The sequence below is a fragment of the Coturnix japonica genome, chromosome 8 (assembly GCF_054131305.1).
Source record: "Coturnix japonica strain WE chromosome 8, WE-NBRP24, whole genome shotgun sequence".
Taxonomy (NCBI): Eukaryota; Metazoa; Chordata; class Aves; order Galliformes; family Phasianidae; genus Coturnix; species Coturnix japonica.
The window spans coordinates 27,199,929-27,219,984 of record NC_140670.1 but is presented as its reverse complement, the minus strand read 5'-3'; the positions used below and the strand labels follow the sequence as shown (position 1 = coordinate 27,219,984).

Genomic DNA, 20,056 nt, shown 5'->3' with positions numbered 1-20,056 from the left:
ATGAAAGGATAGAATGTGCATGCCTCACTTTATGCACTCCACCTTGGACTCTGAAAATACTGACCGCAGGTTGATAACCACATGGAAGTACATTATCTTATCAAATAGAGTCCTACATCCTCACCCTCACTGACTGAAGAAATAGCCACAAATGGAAACCCAGGGTAATAACAGTCCCTTTCACTTCAGAGTAAACTTCTGGGGGTCACTATAATTTCTAATAAATAAATAAGATGTTGACTTTCAACATCAGAAATCGTGGCAGCTACATACCCACACATGTAATAATAAGAAATGCAAGTAAGCATTTTAAAAGCGAAATAACATTAAAAGAAAAAAATAATAATAATACAGTTACAATTTATTCAAGTCCAGGTTCTGCAAGGCTTGCTTCTGGCAGCTTTTAGTATTTAACAGGCTAGCACAGCTGAAGCCAATATGGGAAGTTTTGGCCACCTGTAGATGATGGGAGTTTTGCTGTTGCTGTCAGTGGAACCCTGTCTATTAGAAGCATATAGATATCCCCAAGTGGTCCATACTTTGATCTAGAAACTGTTATATAATTATTAGCAAACTACAGCTTTTCAGATAATTCTGCACCTTGAAGACTGAAAACTCAAAGTTAATTTATTGAATTTTTTCCAGTGATACCAAGCATAGGATACCTTTGCATTAAAAAAGAGAGGGGATTGTTAATTACCTTTAACAGAGAATTTACCTTTATTGTCAAGAAACCTTCCAGATACTTTTTAAAAAATTGGCAATGAAATTAGATATGTAATGAGTTTATAATTAAAATTAATGCTATGAAGACTGAATGCCTGTTAAAGCAATCTCAAACTAAAATTCTTACCATCAGGATTCCAGCTCCCTTCATTAGGTTATTTAGAAAAGAACTATTGCTGCAGATTTTACACATAATAAATACAAAGTTACAGTTAGACTGGATGATGTTGGAGGTCTTTTCCAACCTTAGTGATTCTATGATTCTATAAAAGTCTCAATGTAAACCTGTCCAAAATGGTCAGCTTGGGAAGGGGAAAGGACTTTGACTATGAAGAGAATAGTCAGCTATGAAAATTTTCAAATCAGATAAATGTGAATGTTCCCAATTAGCAGTATCTTCATTAACATCTCTAGATTTTAGCATTTTCTAATATGTTATTTTTAAATACATGAAATTTGTTCAGGTAATTATAAGACTTTGTATAAATACACAGGTTCAAGGACGAAATGAAGGTCTGTCCATGCTACCATGGATAGTCCATCTTGTACTTTGACCAGTAGCTCATAGCTGCTGAATTTCCCTCAGCGGAATGGATGGGGGTGGGGGTGGAATCCTGACAATCAAAACTTCACTGTGGGTTTACTTTCCAGAACAGCATTTAGTCATTTATTTTTCATCCAACATAAATCACATTTGGATTAAAAAAAGGCCATTCAACATTTTCTGACTCTAAGAAAGAGGTCAAAAGTTAATCTTGGAAAGCAGGATTTAACAAAATTGGCTTTCTCATGAAGCAATCATAATGTGACAGTTGATAAAACATCTCATCTGATGTGCAGTGGTCATTATTAAAAAGTTAGGAGTTGACAACAACTGTCACTATTTAGATTTCAGACATATATTATTTTTATACCTTTAAAATAGAAAGAGATAAAAGTTGCTTTGAAACATTGGTTTAAGATATGTTGGCAAACTTCTGGTATTTAAATTATTATATGCCTTTACTAATCTGCATGCAATTAGGGGCCCTAGGAGAAGAAAGTTGCATTAGGAGAAAACGTTCTCAGAATACATGAAAATGTTGAATGATCTTATGACAAACATGCTTTTCTTGTACAATAAAGTAACATTTTTAACCATTAACTCAATAAAATAGACTAATATTTGCCTATCTTCAATGTTGCAAGAAAATATTTTAATCCCTTTACAATTCATGTCTGCTTTTCAAGTAATTGTCAAACTCTGGTTGAGATACAGAGGAATGTAATCCTTTGTGAATACAGTCAAAACTGCTCTACAAGAAGAAATGGTCTTTCTGTGGTTTTCAGTACGTTCACAAAACACACACTGTATATAATTCTTATGTGAAATGTTTAGGTTGAGGATAACAGAGAGCTTGGAAAATATTCCAGACAAGTGGTTCTTTCCTTTTCATAAGTGTATGCGTCATATATAAACCAGTTCCACTGTCTTGCGTTCATTCGAATAGATCAACTTGAAAACTGACAGAAAGGGCTGTCTACAAAGGACCATTTTTTCACAGTATTAATAGTAGTATTGATCGAAAGTTCCCAATAGAAGCTTTAAGGAGTTTTTAACATTTTAAGATACAAGAGACTGAGGTCAGAATAGGCAATAAAAGTCACAAGATTGTGATGGCATTATTTTAGGATAATAATCTTAAGATATGAAAGTACTGAAGCGATCATGCCAGCATAAGAAATAATTATACCATAATTCATAAGTGCATAATTTATCAAAACAATAGAGTAGTCATGGTTAGATGCAACCTAATATTGCTGTATAAGATATAACTACACACTGTACAGTCTTTCTTTTTTATAGTTATTTTTACATTTAGTCCTCACCCAAATTAAGCTGAATACTTCAAGATATGAATGGCATTACAAAATAAACACAACTCACAACAGGGCTTTATTACTGCTACTGCACCACCATGGCATGCAAGTAACTATGTAGTCAACTATAAACAGTAAAATGTCTCCATATTCCTGAAATAAAAAGAACATGAAAAATACAGATATAGTAGTAAACATCAATTATCTTTTTATATCTTTCATATTTACCAAAATTCTATCATTACATGAAGAATTTATACCTCTGTATCGCTCTTCTGTACTAGTATGGTAGCAAATTTGGAGCTGAGAAACTACACTTTCAACAAGCTCATACAAAACTACCAGTTTCATGTTATACTGCTGTCAACGTGCAATGCAGAAATGAGAACATGATATGTCTGCTACCTACCCCCTAGCATTCTCTTACTTTTTTATGTTCATGAATTTGAGTAAATTAAACAACTGAGGGCCATTAAAACTGTTTGCTTGGTTACTGTGCTGACCAAGCCCACAGAAGGCTAAAAGGAAAATCCTTCATCTTTTTTCTCTTTCTGAGTACTGATTGTGTGAGGATCCATCCTGGATGTAGAATTTCAGAACCACTGCTGGAAGCAACTTGGATTTCTAAACAATTATTTATTTCAGTTTTGTTATTCAGGCATTGAAAGAGGCTGAGTTGAAATTCTGCAGCTGGGAGAACAAAACCATCAGAAAACCATACTGGTCTATTAACAAGGGTCGAAGTGCTGACTGGGATTCATTTCTTCTGTTTGGAGGTGAGAACAATTCATAGATACTAGAAAATTTCAATATTGAAACGAGGCCGCTATATTACTGTAGAGTAAAAAGCAAGCTAGAATTGCAAACTTGGAGACTCTTGGAAAAAATGCCAAACTTGCCAAAAGAAGAAACTTTCCCATGCTCAACAAATTTTTCTAATGAGCTAGCTGTTGTGGAAGTCCCATGTGAGCTCTGTTGCTTACCTGCTTTGGGCAATGATAACAGAACACCTAAATCCAAATGTTCCTCCGCAGTTCCTGCTTACTGGAAAGACATCTTAATGCTGACTGCAAGGAAAGAACTGTACAATTCTCACTGTTACATGAAGCTATACAAAAATGTCCTTTAGTTTCATGGAATTTGTTTAAATTTCAATTATACAGTTTCCCTCTACATTATAAAACAATGTACAGTTTTTCCTAGTTCTGTTCCAGGATTTTCTCTGCTCTGATATGTTCAGGATTAAGAATGCTAGGTATTTTATTTATGTTTTGTTGGTATCAGAATCCATTCTTTTTATTAAAGCTCATCAAATATACCTACCATAGATTTGTTCTGCTTTGGGGTATAGTAGGCTGAGTAACTATAACAGAGTACCTAATATATTCATTCATAGTTTTGCCTCCATAAAAACTGAGGCTGTAGTATAGCTTTCAATGGAAGCCATTTAAAAAGAAAACATTACAGAATATACAATTGCAGTTTTTGAATTTCAGACACAAGTTCCTTGACGTGTTGAAAGATGATGTTTCCTATTTCTGACTCCTGAACTCTTATCTTTACACTCCGCAGGCTTCTGTTGTGAAATGTCTATGAGTGCACTTGCAATTGCAAGACCTGTAAGACAAATAAAGGGAAAACAACATTTAATGCCCAGCTTTCATAAGAGGACTTCCATAGCACTGTGCTGGTTCATTTTGTGCACAGTTTCTGTATCTTCCCAGAAGGGATTAGCTTTATTTTAGAGTTAGATAACAAGCTCTCACTTTCTGAGATGCTACCTTGTTACAGTGAAGTAAAGGGGAAGGAAAAATGTGCAGTTAAGAAACCAGACTGGGAAGCAGGAAAACTGAGTTCCATTTAAGTCTCATCGATTTTTTGTGTGATATTAGCTTCACCTTTCTTTGTCAGTGTTTTCTATGTTATGTGGGCCAGGAGCTCTGACATGGATTTTCTTTTTTTAAATATCCATGCTTTGCATTTACAAATGGATGAAGATATCAAATCTGAAAGTAAAAGGGAGAGCACAGCTAGTACATTTTAGTCTTTAATATTTCCCTTTGCAATACATGTGCCTTCCAGCACCAAGAGCTTTGTATTTACCATGCAGAGAAACATATGGAAACCTTTCATAATGTATGGGCTTATGAACAGAGACTGGAATGTGATGGTGTTGGTCTGTGGTGAGTCTAAATGTGGTCAACCAGCCAAAGTTGTTCCAAATTGTGGCTGTCAATATTTCATGAGCTGCTACAGTCTTAGCAGAGTATTACAGAGTATTGCAAAGGGTATGGACAGGTATGCCTAGGAAATGAATAGTATATGAATTTATGCTTCCATTTGATAGTTACTCAAATGCTTAATGAATGGGAGCTCTAAAATTTTTGATTCACAAAGGTGATACTTCAATGAAATGGATTAGGTGTATTCACATCATTCATATGTTGCACTCCATTATGGCCACAATAAAACTGTGACAGTTATATCTACCAAAGCACATTTAAATATACCCATAATATAGGCAAGGAAGCTCCTGGTTCTCCATAACACCCAATACATCTTAGTCTCTCAACCATCCTGAAGAATTTATGCTATTGCATACTGTAACGCTATCTTTCTTATTTCAAAAGCATTGCAGTGATTAATGTGCACACAGCTTTTTGAAAATTCATAGCATTATACTGTAAAAAGCTACCGACAGCTATCACAGGATATGTAGGAACCAAGATTAATTAAGTCTTCTTTCTCACATACAGATACATTTCCTAGTGGATATAATTTTTGAAATCTTCATGGCACCTTTAAAATATCAGATGTGTCTGGTATAAGAAAAATTAATTCTGATGCTTGCTTACACATGATCCTGGGCTTAGGGAGGGAGAATGCTAAATGGAATGAATGTCATTAGGAAAACAGGCTTTACATTTTTTATAAGATATTTAAAAATATGTTTGAATGAATGACAGTGTCCTCACTTTATGTAACACTTAAGAAAGCAGAAAAACTATTGTTTTTTAAATTTAGTGCTGTGCTGGGAGCTGGGATGCTGTTAAAGAGTTCCATTAAAATCAGGTCACTCCAAAAGATCATTTTTCAAAACATCACACAAATCATCTGATGAAATTCACTTATTATGTTCTCTATGCCCTGTATAGTTATCAAAGCAATACAATTAACTGCAGGAACGATTAATTATTTCAGACTGGCGGTCTAAAGGAATTTCATTTATCAAGTCAAGCTGATGCACAGACACTGCAAGCAAACACAATTTGCATCAAAATACAACAGAAAATTTGATAAAAATGATGTGGTTTAAATATTTATTAGACAAAAACACAAAACACACACACACACACATAGAAAAATAACAAACAATGTGTCTGTAGATTTTATATCTAAACAGTGAATGTGAAAAGTTTTATATTCATTCAAGCTGGAATTGTAAATCCCATACTGCTCTGTATCTATTGCCTCTCATTGTAAATTAATTCATTTACCCATCTTCTCCAAATGTCGCCATATAAACATACTCCCTACCCCCAAACTGGTGTTTTCACAACCAGTACGTGGCTCCTTGTTGCTTCTGATAACATTCTGAAGTTGGCAGAAAAGAACAGTGGAACCAGTAAGCCTTCTACATGCAGAATCCATGGATCACCTCCACTAGTAAAAATATGTCTACCTACAGAACCACATCTATTTTTATGTTTAGTTTGTTTTTCTACTAAATTTTATAGAAATAACCTGACCTAGTTCTGTGCAGCTAAAACAATCTCTTGCTTGTTTTATGGATATTCATGGAAAGATCATTATGGAGTGGGCCCAGTCAAATACATAAGTGGAAAGTTTATTTTTATAAGACATAATTGCATCCACAATGAGAGAAATACCACGGAATGCAATATGAACATGGTTATCACTAGCGGAACTACTGTCTTTCCTAATGGAAGTTAAATGGTAGTAGTTTATTCTCAAGAAGTATCTAATCATAAAATTACTGATGTGTGAATTTATTTTATTTTTTTTACAATTATGCAAAACAATTAATAAGTAAGGGAATGAAATACAACACATAAATGAGATTGCCTTGAAAAGCGCATTCCTGATTTATGTACAAACAGCATTTTAATTCTGCATTTAAACAAAAGCATCAGAAAAAAGTCATTCATTTTGAGATGCTCCCCCCTAGTCTCTGTAAAAACATGCAGTACTATATATTTTAATTTTCCAGCAAAACAGCTTCATTAGGCATGAAAGGTTAATTGCAGGTTTAAGTGCAGTTCAGGGAACAGTGCACGGGTCTGCAGTGAATAGCACAGTCTGCTGCAGGAAGGCTGAGTGCTATAAACTGTTTGCCCCGCTGAAATGTTTTACTACCTCATTTACTAACTGTCTTCTTTTACTGCTTGTATTTGTAGTTCTTCTAAACCTTTAATAGCTACAGTTTTATTTCACTGTAATCAGATTTAAATGGAAATACCCATGCTGGGATGTTTAAACGCTTTTTTCTGATTCTATACAGCTACATTTGAACTGATGTAAGGCTACACTATCTCTAAAAGTAGCAAAAACTCCAACATTGAAAAAGTTAGTCTTACATGCTGGCTTGCATATTTAAAGCCTTTTTTCTTCCTCTATTGTTCATTTTAATGAGAAAAGCATTGAGTTATTCCTATTATTTTGTCAAAAATAAGGGAACAAAGAATGACCTCAGATTCATGGTTTGGCAGGTAATTGGAAATGTTTTTTTCAATTTAAATATGTATTATTGGGAGATAATAATTGGATAGATGCCTTCACTTGATTAAATTCTCCACATTTTCATTGTCACATAGAATCAGAACATTCACAATGCTGAAGGCAGTAAAATAACTACAGCTCAAGTAGATCAATGAGAATTGTTTGATATTTTAACCAATTTTATAATCATTGCTTAAGGTGACCTTAAGTAATGAAAACAAAATGACAGCTTCCAAAGTGAGACTTAAAGCTGAAAGAGTAAATCACATAGTATTATTTTAATAGCCTAATTGTTTGCATCACTGCTTTTATATCACTGCTATGTAAACTTGTTCCTGTACCTGCTAACCTAATAGTGGACAGAGTCCTTATACTGTAAATGATCTGTTTTTCCATTGTGTATTGTGCATTGCCCATGAACACACCAATGGATCTCAAGAGCTTGAAGACATTCTAAGCAAGTGGTGAGAGTTGCAAGCTCAAGTGTCTGATGTAGATGACCATTGCGCACAGTGAACACAGCTTCATGCTTGTCTCAGTAAAAATACCAGTTACTATGTGGGGAGTTTTTATGAGGCCTGTAATTTATTATCATTTCAAGTCTATAAAGATCTTTTTATAAGTACACATCTATATATTACTTGAGTATAAATCACATTTATATACAAAAATACCTTGTTAAAAATGCAGTCTTTTATCATCTGCTTCTGAATTTGATGAAATAGGTCACATTCACTATAACCTTTGAAGATGCATTCCAGGACAACACATTTATTCTTCATAGGAAACATATTTAATCACTACAGTGGTTATAGTGGTAGAGGAATATAACTTTCAAAAAGGTCCTTATTTGGCAAGTGTTACTAAGTACGCAACAAAAACAGTTCTCTTGTGGTATACATAAAATTACACTAGGTCTATTCTTAATCAGTTTAATTTTTTGATTAAAAAGATCCATGCTATCTGGAACTTTCTATACTTTACCTGTTTTCTTTTTAATAAAACTTTTTTTCAAATGGTCTGATTTGTGATTAATTTTCGTGACTGAAAAGCCCAAAATGTTGTTTGTGCTACATACTTCCATGCTATAGAACAAGTCATGAGGGGAGTTAGCCAAAAGGTACATCACAAGGAAACAGCACAGAAGGAATGATCCACAAAACCTACTCATAAGTATGTACAGATACGATAAACAAGTAACTACTTTCTTAGAGAAAAGTTGAATCACTTGAAATTCAACACTGGCCAGAGGTATCATGGAGCTCTAATCCGTATCATATCCAGCATCATTGTGCTTCTTTACAGCCCTTCCTGCTTTAAAATCTCCAGGAAGTGCTGCTATCCTCTCTGGCTTGCTGTTACATTGTTATTAATGGTTACATGCCGAGGGAGGCTGTGGATGCCCCATCCCTGCAGGCATTCAAGGTCAGTCTGGATGTGGCTCTGGGCAGCCTGATCTGGTGTTTGGTGACCCTGAACATAGCAGGGGGGATGGAACTGATGATCATTGTCCTTTTCAACACAGACCATTGATCCTGTGTATAACTGATCCTGTGTATAACTGATCCTGTGTATAACTGAGTTCATTTCAGTGTCATGACATGGTCCAGTTCTGCACACGTATCTGAGGGTCCTGATTTAGTGGGTATGTCTAGACAATATCCAGAAATTACAGACTTAGTCACAGAGAACAACCATCATAAGCAACTGCCAAGAGTAAGTATCTGCATAAATTTTCATACTGTAATGTTTTTGACTGAAATTAGATTATTTTTTTTTTTTAATTGAACAGACTGACAGCATCTCAACATCACAGTCTTTTTATGGGCCTCTCTTCTGTTTGCTTCATAGATACAGATTTTAAGTTAACTCTACTCATACTATGAGAAAGATATATTAAACAAACAAGACTAACAAGGAAATTACTTTGGGTAAGTAACCTCATCATTTCTTTTTCAATGATAATTTTTTGCTAGATGGGAAGTCAGCCAAGGGACCAGGAGGTACGTTTCTCTTTTCTTATGCATATAACTTAATTAAATAAGTAAAATATGAGACAGTGCTTAAACCAGAGAAATAATAAACTAAATAATGGTAGCGTGGATACCACACACTAGTAGAGAGGAGATGCTCTGTATTATACCCTTGGTATTTAGTAATAACAGTATCTATGAGGGGCTAAGAATCTCCAGTTCCCAGAATAGACTTATAAATTACTTGCTGTCATTTTGTGGGAAGTGCAGACTATACAATAAGGTATCTTTTCTGAAATGTTCAGCCTTTCCCAAATTTTTCTCATTTTGAAAAGGAAATGGCCCTACATATTTGTGTGAAATATTTGTCTTCTGAGGGCCCAGCAGTGATTTTTTTGCATACAGCCAGGCAGTTCTCCCCTCCATTTTAGTGTGACATATGTCTGGTTTAGTCTGTTATCCAGGTCTGCACAAAGTCTGGTGACTAAAAACTATCCATTCAGCTGGTAGCTGAGACAGCAAGTGCTGATTGGTCTCTTGCTGTGGGCAGATGGGGTCTGACAACGTGGCCAAGGTGCATGCTGACTCCCCAAGGACAGCTTCAGGTCAGGGGGTGTATACTTCATGCTAATCTGCTCCAATGTGAGATAGCTATCAAACCACTTTGGGGCAGGTTTTGTTTGTTCAAGAGGGCAAACAAATACTGTACTGATGAAGGAGACATAGAGAGGTGTTGGAGGAACCTCAGTGGTAGGCTGAGATTGGTGTAATGCCATTTTGGTTAACTTAAAGCGGTATTTTCAATCACTTGTCTGAACTCAAAGGTCTTGAGATTATAATTAAGCAGGCAATAAAGTTTAATATAATAACATCATATGATAATACGAGATTATTACACTTTGCTGGATTGCATTACTTTGTAAAAAAAAAATTATCCTTAAATTTGAAAAGGAAAGCACACCTTAAGCTGCAATAGTTATAAAGATTACTGGTTACATTATTACATATTTCTCTGATCTTGTTCCTTGGGGCTTTCTGGTAAAGCTCATCAGAAATTTGCCCAGTATTATTAAGAATATGATTGACTCCAAAGACAGTGGGAAAAAAAAAAAAAAATAGAAAAGGAATTGTAGTTGACTGCTGAGACTGAAGATAAAAGGTTCTTCTCTAAGACTCTTATTGACTCACTTTAAATACTGAAATAGGCTTGGGGAATGCTTAAATTTAGACTAGTTGAGTAATATCTCCTAAAGCTGAAATACTTATCAGTACTAAATTTCAATTAATAAAGCAGGCATGACATTTAGTCAGGAAATGTGTTCTTCTCACAGAATAACAGAGCTCAGAGAATTAATACTGCTTGATGCTTTTATGTAAGATATTTTACTTTGGCACTAGTTACAGACGAGTAATAAGTTGTTACACCATTATTTTATTCTCTCTTTATAATTTTTGGACCTTTGACCACACATGGCAATTACAGAAATCTGAGAACATTTCTAACTATCCCAATGCCTTTCTCAGCATGTCTTGTTTTATATAAATGGATGGAAAACACTGTTAGCAAATAACATTTTCACATTAAAAATATGCACAAATTACTATGTAAGTAATATTGCATATAATCAGGCTTTGTGTCCTGCATTTCTTGAATATAAGTTGGAGTCTCAAACAGGTAAATCAGCACCAAAATATGTTTATAGTTAGAGGAAAAAGTTGATTTTACAGGATACATAATATTTTCAGGAAGCTATCAATTAAACACATGAATGGCAAATCACCTGTAACTAACAATGTTTTTGTTATTTTAACTTACTAGCAAAATAAGGGGTTGCTTTTAACTGTTAGCTACTAAGAATAGCAAAAAAGAATATTCTGCTTGGAGCATGTGCAAACTTCATGTCAATTAATTCCTTAATGCACTCCCACTGCATACTGCACATAATATTACAATGAAAGTAATTACACAGGATTCCATCATGGACAGTAATATTTGAAACATTTGGGTGTTTTTTCACAAAAAAAAACTATTAAATTTTCAGTTTGATTACATCTCCTTTGCATTGAAACATTTATCCCTATGTTATGAAAAACATCTCTATTCTTGTGATGTTTTGCAGCAGTTTAATTTGTTTTCAAGAAAATCACTATAAACTAATTTGCTACTCCGTGAGAATTTGGTGAGATGCATTAATCATGCCAGAATCTAATTTGGTCTTGTAAGCCCATTGCTATAGAAGAGAAAAAGATATACTTGCACTACTGAAGAAGCACTCTTTTTACTTTTAGCTAAACCTGGGTAAATGAAATTTGAATTGGTTTTGTTCAGAAGTTGCTGTCACAGCAGTGACTTACGTGGGATTAGTTTATGAGCATTACTATTGTAATGAGACTCATGTAACTGCCAGGGGAGGTTCAGGTTGGATATTACAAAAAACTTCTCTGAAAGTGGTTGGGCTGCCCAGTAGGTGTGGAGTCACCAGTTCTGGGGTTGTTCAATCACTCATGGAGGTGTGGCACTGAGGGACATTGTTAGCGGCTATAGGGGTGGGTTGGGGTTGGACTTGGGGATCTTAGAGGTCCTTTCCAACCTTAACAATTCTGTGATTTGCTTTGTGAAAGCCTTCTTCAGACCACTACACCTGCGTAGTGTTATTCCTACAGCATTATTTTACCCTGTCTTTACCTTCAGCAGTCTCCTTTGATTGAGATCCTGCATGCCAATCAGAGAAAGCTGAAGACACAAAGACTGTAAAAATTTCTGAGCCCCAGTTGCATTTTTAAATCTTTTGGAACCAAACCCATTCATGCATGTTGGACAGCTTAACCACTGTGATGAAAGCTACAGCCTTACTAAACATTCTGAACAGGCTGAACACCTGTGAAACAAAGATTTACCATTTGTATACATGGAGAGTACTGGATCATACAGTGCTGAGCTATCATTTCATGCAATTAAGTAATCAGAAAACCTGCATACATGTGCATGAGTGTCTGGAAGAAAAGAAAAAAGTTTCAGGCACAACTGATCAATCAGGAAACAGTTGGATGGAGACAAGGGAAAGAGATTCATGAGAGGTTGCTTCCCTCCAGAGGGCCCTTGCTTGCAGAGGGTGATTTAAAGCAGAACTCTTCCTGTCTGTAGAGGAAATCTGGGGTGATTAACTTTGCCAGGTGTAATTCAGCTTTTGTGAATACCTCCCTAATGTTCCATCTGTGTGATAACACATACTGTTAGACTTGCAGCTTTACTACTCTTACACTCTTCCCCTCATTGCTGTTTCTCTGCTATGCTGTTTACTGCTCCAATACCAGACCTCTCCTCATGACTTAACACTCAACCTTAAAGACAATAGGTTTAAGGGCCCAACCAAGGACAATCCTGCTCCCACTGGAAATAACACAATACCATTTACACTACCGTTTACTTTTAAGGAAGAAGATAAGAGCAGCAATCTTCAAAGATGCTATGCGTTGCTATTTCTTACTCTTGCACCTTTATTTTATAGGTGCTGTTTTAGTGTTGTTTTTTTTTTGTTTTGTTTTCCACTGACAAATATGTTTATACAAACAAATGATTACAGTTCACCAGAAATTCAAGAGGGTTCTCAAAAGATTAATCAGAAGCAAGTATACAATCTGCAGTGCTTTTTATATAATGAAATCTCACTTTTTAAGTTCTGCTTTCCAAGGTTGACTTGTTCTCCATTGTCAACATACTACCGCAATATATCATTGTTCTAACCACTCTTTGGTTTGTAATTAGGTTCTGGACAAATAAGAATACCAGTTTTTCAGTATTCTGTTGATTTCCACAATTAGACATTCGGTACATTTCCAGCTAACTTGCCAGCAGTCACTCTGACAAAATAAATGATCTTGTGAGTGTAACAGAATTAAGTCAACAGGACAGAAAGCATGCCTAGAATTTTGAAACATACTTTGAAACATCACTAAAGAGACAACTTCAGGGTCACTAGCATCCCCAACATAAGGCTACCCGGCCTGTTAATGCCCAAGAATCAGGAAGGTTCAGAAATACGCAGAAAATTTCAGTAAATGGCTGAAAAGTTCAAGTCATAAAAACGTAAAAAGCAACAACAACACAAAAACCAAAAGAAAAATGTTAAAGAAACAGCCCTACCAGAATCCTGCGCAGAACTGAAAGAGGACAATTCTGAGGAGAGTTCTGATATATATATAGGCAGGCTATATGGCTACTCATTTATTCTTCCTGAATCTTCTATACTACCCCAAACACACTGTATTGTAACTTTAACAAGCAACAGGACAGACATACTTGCAACTGGTTATTGTAAAATGTATGATAAAAAGATTCCATTTCAAACAGCCTGTTCACAACTGGTTACATACCATTGTCTCTGAACAGTCAATATAGATAAATATAAATAAATCAATAGTATCAGTGCTCAGTTTCTTTGCATGACACATGGAGATTGAGCAAATGCCTGAAACTGCAAGATACTAGGTACCACGCTGGTGTATCACTGAAAATGCATTATGTGCCCTAGGCATGCTTCCTGGTCTGAAGAGAATTACTAGAAAATGGGCAGAAGATAGTGACAGTTTCCTTCCTCTGCAGACAACAATCCTGAAATTCCCATAAAGTCAATTCCTTAGTAAAGTCGATTCCCAGCAGATGTCCTGAATGAGAATAAACATTTAGGTACAGGAGAGTTTCTTCATCTGCACTTCCTCATTGGTAATAATGGTAGCAGGAGGTGGCAGAAGTGAAACCGAGGAGATGATGATGTGGCAAGGGCTACTTGCTGCTTGGAGCTTTTCAATGCCAGAATGCTTCTTTGTGCTTACTGGCAAAATTTATAGCAATTCTGTGCATTATTATTCACATTATTTTACTAAAAGTAAAGTAATTCATAAATGGCCAAGCAGGCTTTGTATTTCCAGGATGTGATTAGGAGAGAGTTTTCATTTATGTATTCTCAAAAAGTTTTTACTGTACGATGAAGGAGAAATAAAACTTCAGCAAGACATTAGAATTCCCTCACTGCATTTTATCTAAAACTCCCATCTGTTTTTTAAAAGCAGAAATTATGTTGTCTTCCTCTCCTATTTAACTGTGGCCCTTTCCCCCCTCTATTTTTTCCCATATGCTTTCTGATCAAATGTGAAAAATTTGGCTTCAGTGCTCCCATATCCTGATTTTCTGTATTTCAATCATACTTTAATGGCTGTATATACTGATGATGACACAAGAGTGTGTTGTGAATGAAATCTGTTTTGTACTATCCCAGATTCTGAGAACAGCTACAATTTGAGTTGCTTTCTTCTGCAGCCTCTAAAGTGCCTTCAGTAACATCATAATGCAATAAACACCAAATCTGCTCTATCCTCTACAATGCAAGCCAGCATTCTGTTTCCCATAATATTGCTACATTATGATTTGCAACTATAAATAATTATACCAAGTTATAAAGATAAAATATAAAACTTTAAAACAATACAATTAGACACCATTCACTTGAGACTCTGAAGCAGTTGTAAGCAAACAGCAATTTTCATAAGGAATAGAAAAGGTTATAATGAAAAGCATGTTTCCTGCTCACAACTAGTTCACCAGAAGCTTGACACAATCCTGGGTGCAAACAATGGAAATGCTCGGTGGCACACTGCACCTTGTTTCAATCTTAAAAGGATACAAAATAAATAAATAAATAAATAAATAGCTGTGGGGATGGGATTTGGCAATGTTTAAGATTTTGTAATACTAGAGATTATCCCTGGGCAGCCTGATCTAGTGGTTGGCAACCATGTTCACGGCCACAGGCTTGGAACTGTATGATGTTTGAGGTCTCTTTTCCAACTCAAGTCAGTCTGTGATTCTGTGACTCTATAATTCTATGAAATGGGCAGTGGTTGGAGATGAGAGGGACCTCTCTAAACCTCTGCAAGGCTTGTGTTCAGATTTATGAACATGGGAGTTGTATTTGTTCAGTGTTGCCTGGGCAAGCATTCAATATGACTGCAATATATTGGACTCCTGGCTTTTCTCTGTACTATTTTACATTGTCTTGCCCACAAACTACTCTCCAGTTTCCAAGAATCTCCACTTCTCATTACATTAGGTGTGAATCACCCCAGTATTTAGCTGCCTTTACAAAGTACTTGTTACTCTACCTGGATCTCCAATAATGAGAAATTCTCTTTGTGAATCCAATAATAGTTACTAGGATGTCTCTAATTCATTTCCACCTACTTAAATCTCTTTGGATTGCAACAGCATAAAAAGGTAGTGGCACAGCAGGCTTTAAAAGCCGCAAGCATCTAAACAATTATTTATATTACTTGTTCTCCTACTGACTTCTCATATTAGCAGGCAATCCTTTTCCAAGAAAAATCCACTCTTTACAAAGAGAGATACAAATAACTGTACACATTTGAACTATGATCTAATTGCTTCTTTAAGAGTGATGAAGTAACTTGTGAATAATCTAAAAAGAGCTGGTCTTATTGCACAGGACGCGCAAGATGCACATTTGTACAACTCACCTCATATTGAGGTCCCAAGCACAGTGGAGCCTCTGAAAGCCTCGAGAATACAGATAATAATAATAAAAATACTAATAAATAGAAATTAAACTGGTAGCGTCACTTGTGGAGTTTTGGAATGACCACAGGAATGCTGACAATATTACTGGTAAAAAGTATATTGAAACAGCTTGGGAAAAAAAAAAAAAAAGAAAAAAAAAAAGTGGGAAGGAATAACAATGTGAATGTAATGAATGAGCCTTTATGCTAGATATGAAAGTGTTTCTGATACTGACAAAAGAAGTTACAACATTTATCATTCTAGGATCGCAGGGGACAAAACAACAATATTAAATCATGAGAGGTTTTATTTGTGAATTGGCACTGTTTTCTCTCCCTTGTGTTACCAGAATGATAAATGCTTTCAATTGTGTTAAAGGAAAAGTCTGATACTGGCTGTGAATTCTATATATTCGTGCTACAATTTCTGGGATGTTTGGTGGAATCCTCATAAATACCATTGTTGACATTAAAGGTGCTAGTAAGAATTTTCTGGTTTTGTTTTCTCTCTTCTTTTTTCTTTCTTTCTTTCCTTTTTTTTTTTTTTTTAAACTCCTCATTTCTCATCTGCAGTTTTATTTGAGAATCCCCTTCCTGATATTTTACTTTCTAAGGCAGATGAAATAAGTAAGATTCAGTTACCAGAGTTCTGGTAGGAATATTGCCGAAGCATGATGTGATCAAAGCAGATGGAAAAGCAATCCCCAAATGACTAAGGGCAAAACTGCACCAGTGCCAGGACTGCAGAAAGAGCAGAACTGTATGAGACATAGTAAACATTTGCATTTGAATTTTTAATATTGAAAATAAATATCACAGCATTTTTGTGAAGAATCTATTTGACCTGAATGCAACTCATCTGCTGCTCCTTGCTATAGAAGATCATACCTTTTACTTGTTATTTATCTTTAACTCCTGCTGAACTCTCTGGCACTGCCAACCTCTAATGGGAGGTTATGTTTTTTTTAAACATTTTCTTGCATTTTATATTTTCAAAAGCTAATGCAAGACATTGTGGTGACAGCATGAGATAGCACGATGGCATGCTTTGTTGCTAGCATTTTCAGACACAAGTAATATCTGCTGCTTTGCACAGTTTGGGATAAACATGGTGCATCACTGTGCCATCTAGTGTGACTCAGCTTTGAGAGCTCCAGGGCTTGGCTCTGCCTTCAGTGCCCCAGATATACATGGCTGAGTTTTCTAAGCCAGTAAAGACTGTACATGTAAATATACATACATGTAAAGCCATAGTCTGATTTGCAAAAAACAGACTGTATTGTATTTTTTAATGGTGCAATTCCATGAATGGGGGCTAAGGAAAATTGCTATAACACACCCAAATTTATTGCACAGATTTCAAATACATATTCTTCAAAATAATATTCAAAACTATTATTCATGTTAGATATAAGAGCTTGCATAGATGGAATGGCTCTTCAAAATAGCCAGGCATTCATTTTCATTTTCAGTGCAGTAATTACTGCTTCTCAGCCATCTTTCTGCATCTCTCTTTAACCTCAGTTTGGGATATATGCCCCACTGTGTTGGGTGCAATACATGAGCTGCACCAAAAGCATCCACAATCTAAAAAGCATTTCACTATGCTTAAATTTTCATGCTCAAGGAAATGTGCTTACAGACCTTAACCCCGACTTTCAATGTCAGGCTAAACATGGAATTTTAGCTAGGTTTTTCCTCTAGGCAGTAACCTGCTAGGCAATAAAAGTTCTGAAAATCACTCTTTGCTCTCTGTTACAGTTCTCAATGTTTCTGACATCCTTTTACACAGCTGGTACTGAACAGACTCAAGAGATAAAAGAAAGAGCACAACCTCCTCACTTATGACCATCGACACTGGCCTTGCAATTCTAACACAACTTAAAAAAAATAATACTATTTTACATTAAAACTGTCAATATATACCCTGTGTTGATCTATGGAGCATAAGACGGTATGCATCAAAATATTTGTCTGAGAGAAATAGACTAAATTACAGCAAAACTGAATAAATGCATAAGATGCTGAATTCAACTGGAATGAGTTAAAAAGTTCATGCTCAGAGGTGAGCAAAAAATACCTACATTAAAAAAAAAACAAAAAAAAAACCAAAAAAGCCTGTAGTTCTACCAGATACAACATTAGCACAATGATTCTGAGAAACTTTAACTACTCAGAGAAACAAAGTTTTGTGTAGAAAATCACATATAGAAAAGTTAGAATGAAAAGTCAAGAAGTTTCCAGATTTTGATAGATTTCAGGCTGGATGTGTCAAAAGATAAGCCCTGACACTGGCAGGCAGTCTCCCTTGAAAATTTAGATTCCATATACAGAGATCTTCAGGTAAACCAATTTCTACTTTCACCTCTGCCTCCAAACACTGGTCTCAAAGGACTTCATTTCAGCCAAGACCTGTCAAAACCCCCAAATGCTTTTCATTACTGAATTCCTTCTGTATGTTCTCTGTCAGCTGTGTTAAAATAATAAATTCACCACCGATTGATTTTTGAAAAGGGAGAGAACCCATTTCATCTCACCCACTGGTTTGATTATTTTGACATGCAAAATTGGAGGTATATTTAAAACCGTTATCTGAAGTTCATGCTTCCCATGCCATTTATCGAGCTTGAAGTAACAGCAGGTTCAGAAGTTCTAATACAATAAAGTTCAGTAGAATGACTATGAGATATTTGGGCTGTGCTCAACTCAGTTCACATCTTTTGCAATTATTAATATTAATGGTAATTCACTTACAAGCATCCAGCACAGATGAGGTGCCCTGGTGCTATTAATTGGTGCTATTGGACAATACAATTTATATTCTATACTCTGACATATCTGAGAAGAAATGTTTCTAAAATTCCACTGAGAAGAGATTCTAAACAGTTGTTATCAGCATCAAGGGATAAAAATACACCGAAATCAGACTGTTGGATTAATAAGGCAAGGGTTGTATTATTTAAAGAGTAGAAAAGAGTCCTTTAAAATAGTGTGTGCAGACAGAGCTTAGTTGAGATGAAACAGTTGCAAGAACACCTTAATGGAGGACAAGAAAGCAATTAACAATGAAAAGTCACTGATGCAAAATATAGTTCTAGAGATTAAAATCTTATTGAAACAAATGCTTCTCCATTTGATCATAATGAATTGAGCTGAAAGATCTGCAAAACCAGTTCAGTGAGCACATAAGAAAAAAACAATAATTTGTTACTCAATTATAGTACAGAGCTTTCTGACCAACACAGTGCTCTACAGCATTAGTTAAATAGAAATAGGAATCTTAGGAAATGGAATAACATAATAAGAGAATTAGACACAGTATTATTTGAAATTGCAATGAGGTAATTGTGAATATATATATACAGAAATACTAATGTGTACAGTGATTTAAAAACACTGGAAGAATGCGCATTAACTCAAATGGAAAAACAAAATATTCATGAGAAAAGAGTCGAAATGAGCATAGCAGGAAGGATAAGGCATTAGGGTAGATGCAGCTAATAGTACAGGGAAGAAAGTCATGGTTGTGGAGCATGGGGCAACCTGGGAATATTCTGAAATTAGTGAAATTGCAGTCAGAGGTATGAAAGAGAAAGAGGACATTAAGAAATGAAGACTGAGAGGAACATTATGTGTGTGGGAACAGGCTGCCTGAATTAGAGATACCAATCATATCGAGGTGGATTAGGTCTTTGTAATGGGGTCAACAGTCTCAAATTGCCTTTGGGTGTCCTTAGGCACCTCACCAGCATCCAGGTGTGGAAGGTATCAGGAAAGGGAGACATGTCCAAAAAGTTATCAGTATTGCAGTTGGGCATTCGTGAATAACTTTTAAGAAAGAAACATGAGCAATCAAATCAGTAAAGAAATAAAATAGTGTGTGCAGATAGTGTGAAACTGGTGTAAAAAGGTCAAAGGAGGAAACAATTAAATAAACATCTGCAAAAATAGCTGTTATTGAATATATGTTATTGAATGAAGTATTTTTACTATGTACCTTGGGGGTCCTAAGTTCTTCAGTGTTGCCATTGATAACACATTTATGGTGAAATGTGCGAAGGCAGGGCTAAGCATAACAGAACAGTCAGCAGTGGTGAAAATGGCATTCACAGAAAAGAAATCTGACTTTTAAATGGAGAACATTGAAATAATATTTCTTGTTAGATCTTTGTAATCAGAAGCCAAAT

At 35.5% G+C, this 20,056-nt stretch overlaps 1 protein-coding gene across 5 annotated transcripts in view; it reads right to left on the bottom strand.

The window, feature by feature from the left end:
- Positions 1 to 696: 696 nt before the first annotated feature.
- The window catches only part of ATRNL1 (attractin like 1), a 402,227-nt gene continuing 382,867 nt past the window's right edge, over positions 697 to 20,056 (bottom strand). For 4 of the 5 annotated variants that reach the window (XR_014948932.1, XM_032445435.2, XM_085555299.1 and 1 more), the window contains one exon: positions 697 to 4,203. Coding sequence is in view for 3 of the 5 variants with exons in the window: in XM_032445435.2 (XP_032301326.1) it covers positions 4,079 to 4,203 (125 nt within the window). In the remaining 2 variants the exon portion in view is untranslated. The remainder of the gene's footprint in view (positions 4,204 to 20,056) is intronic. The other variant, XR_014948933.1, reaches the window with a different exon arrangement.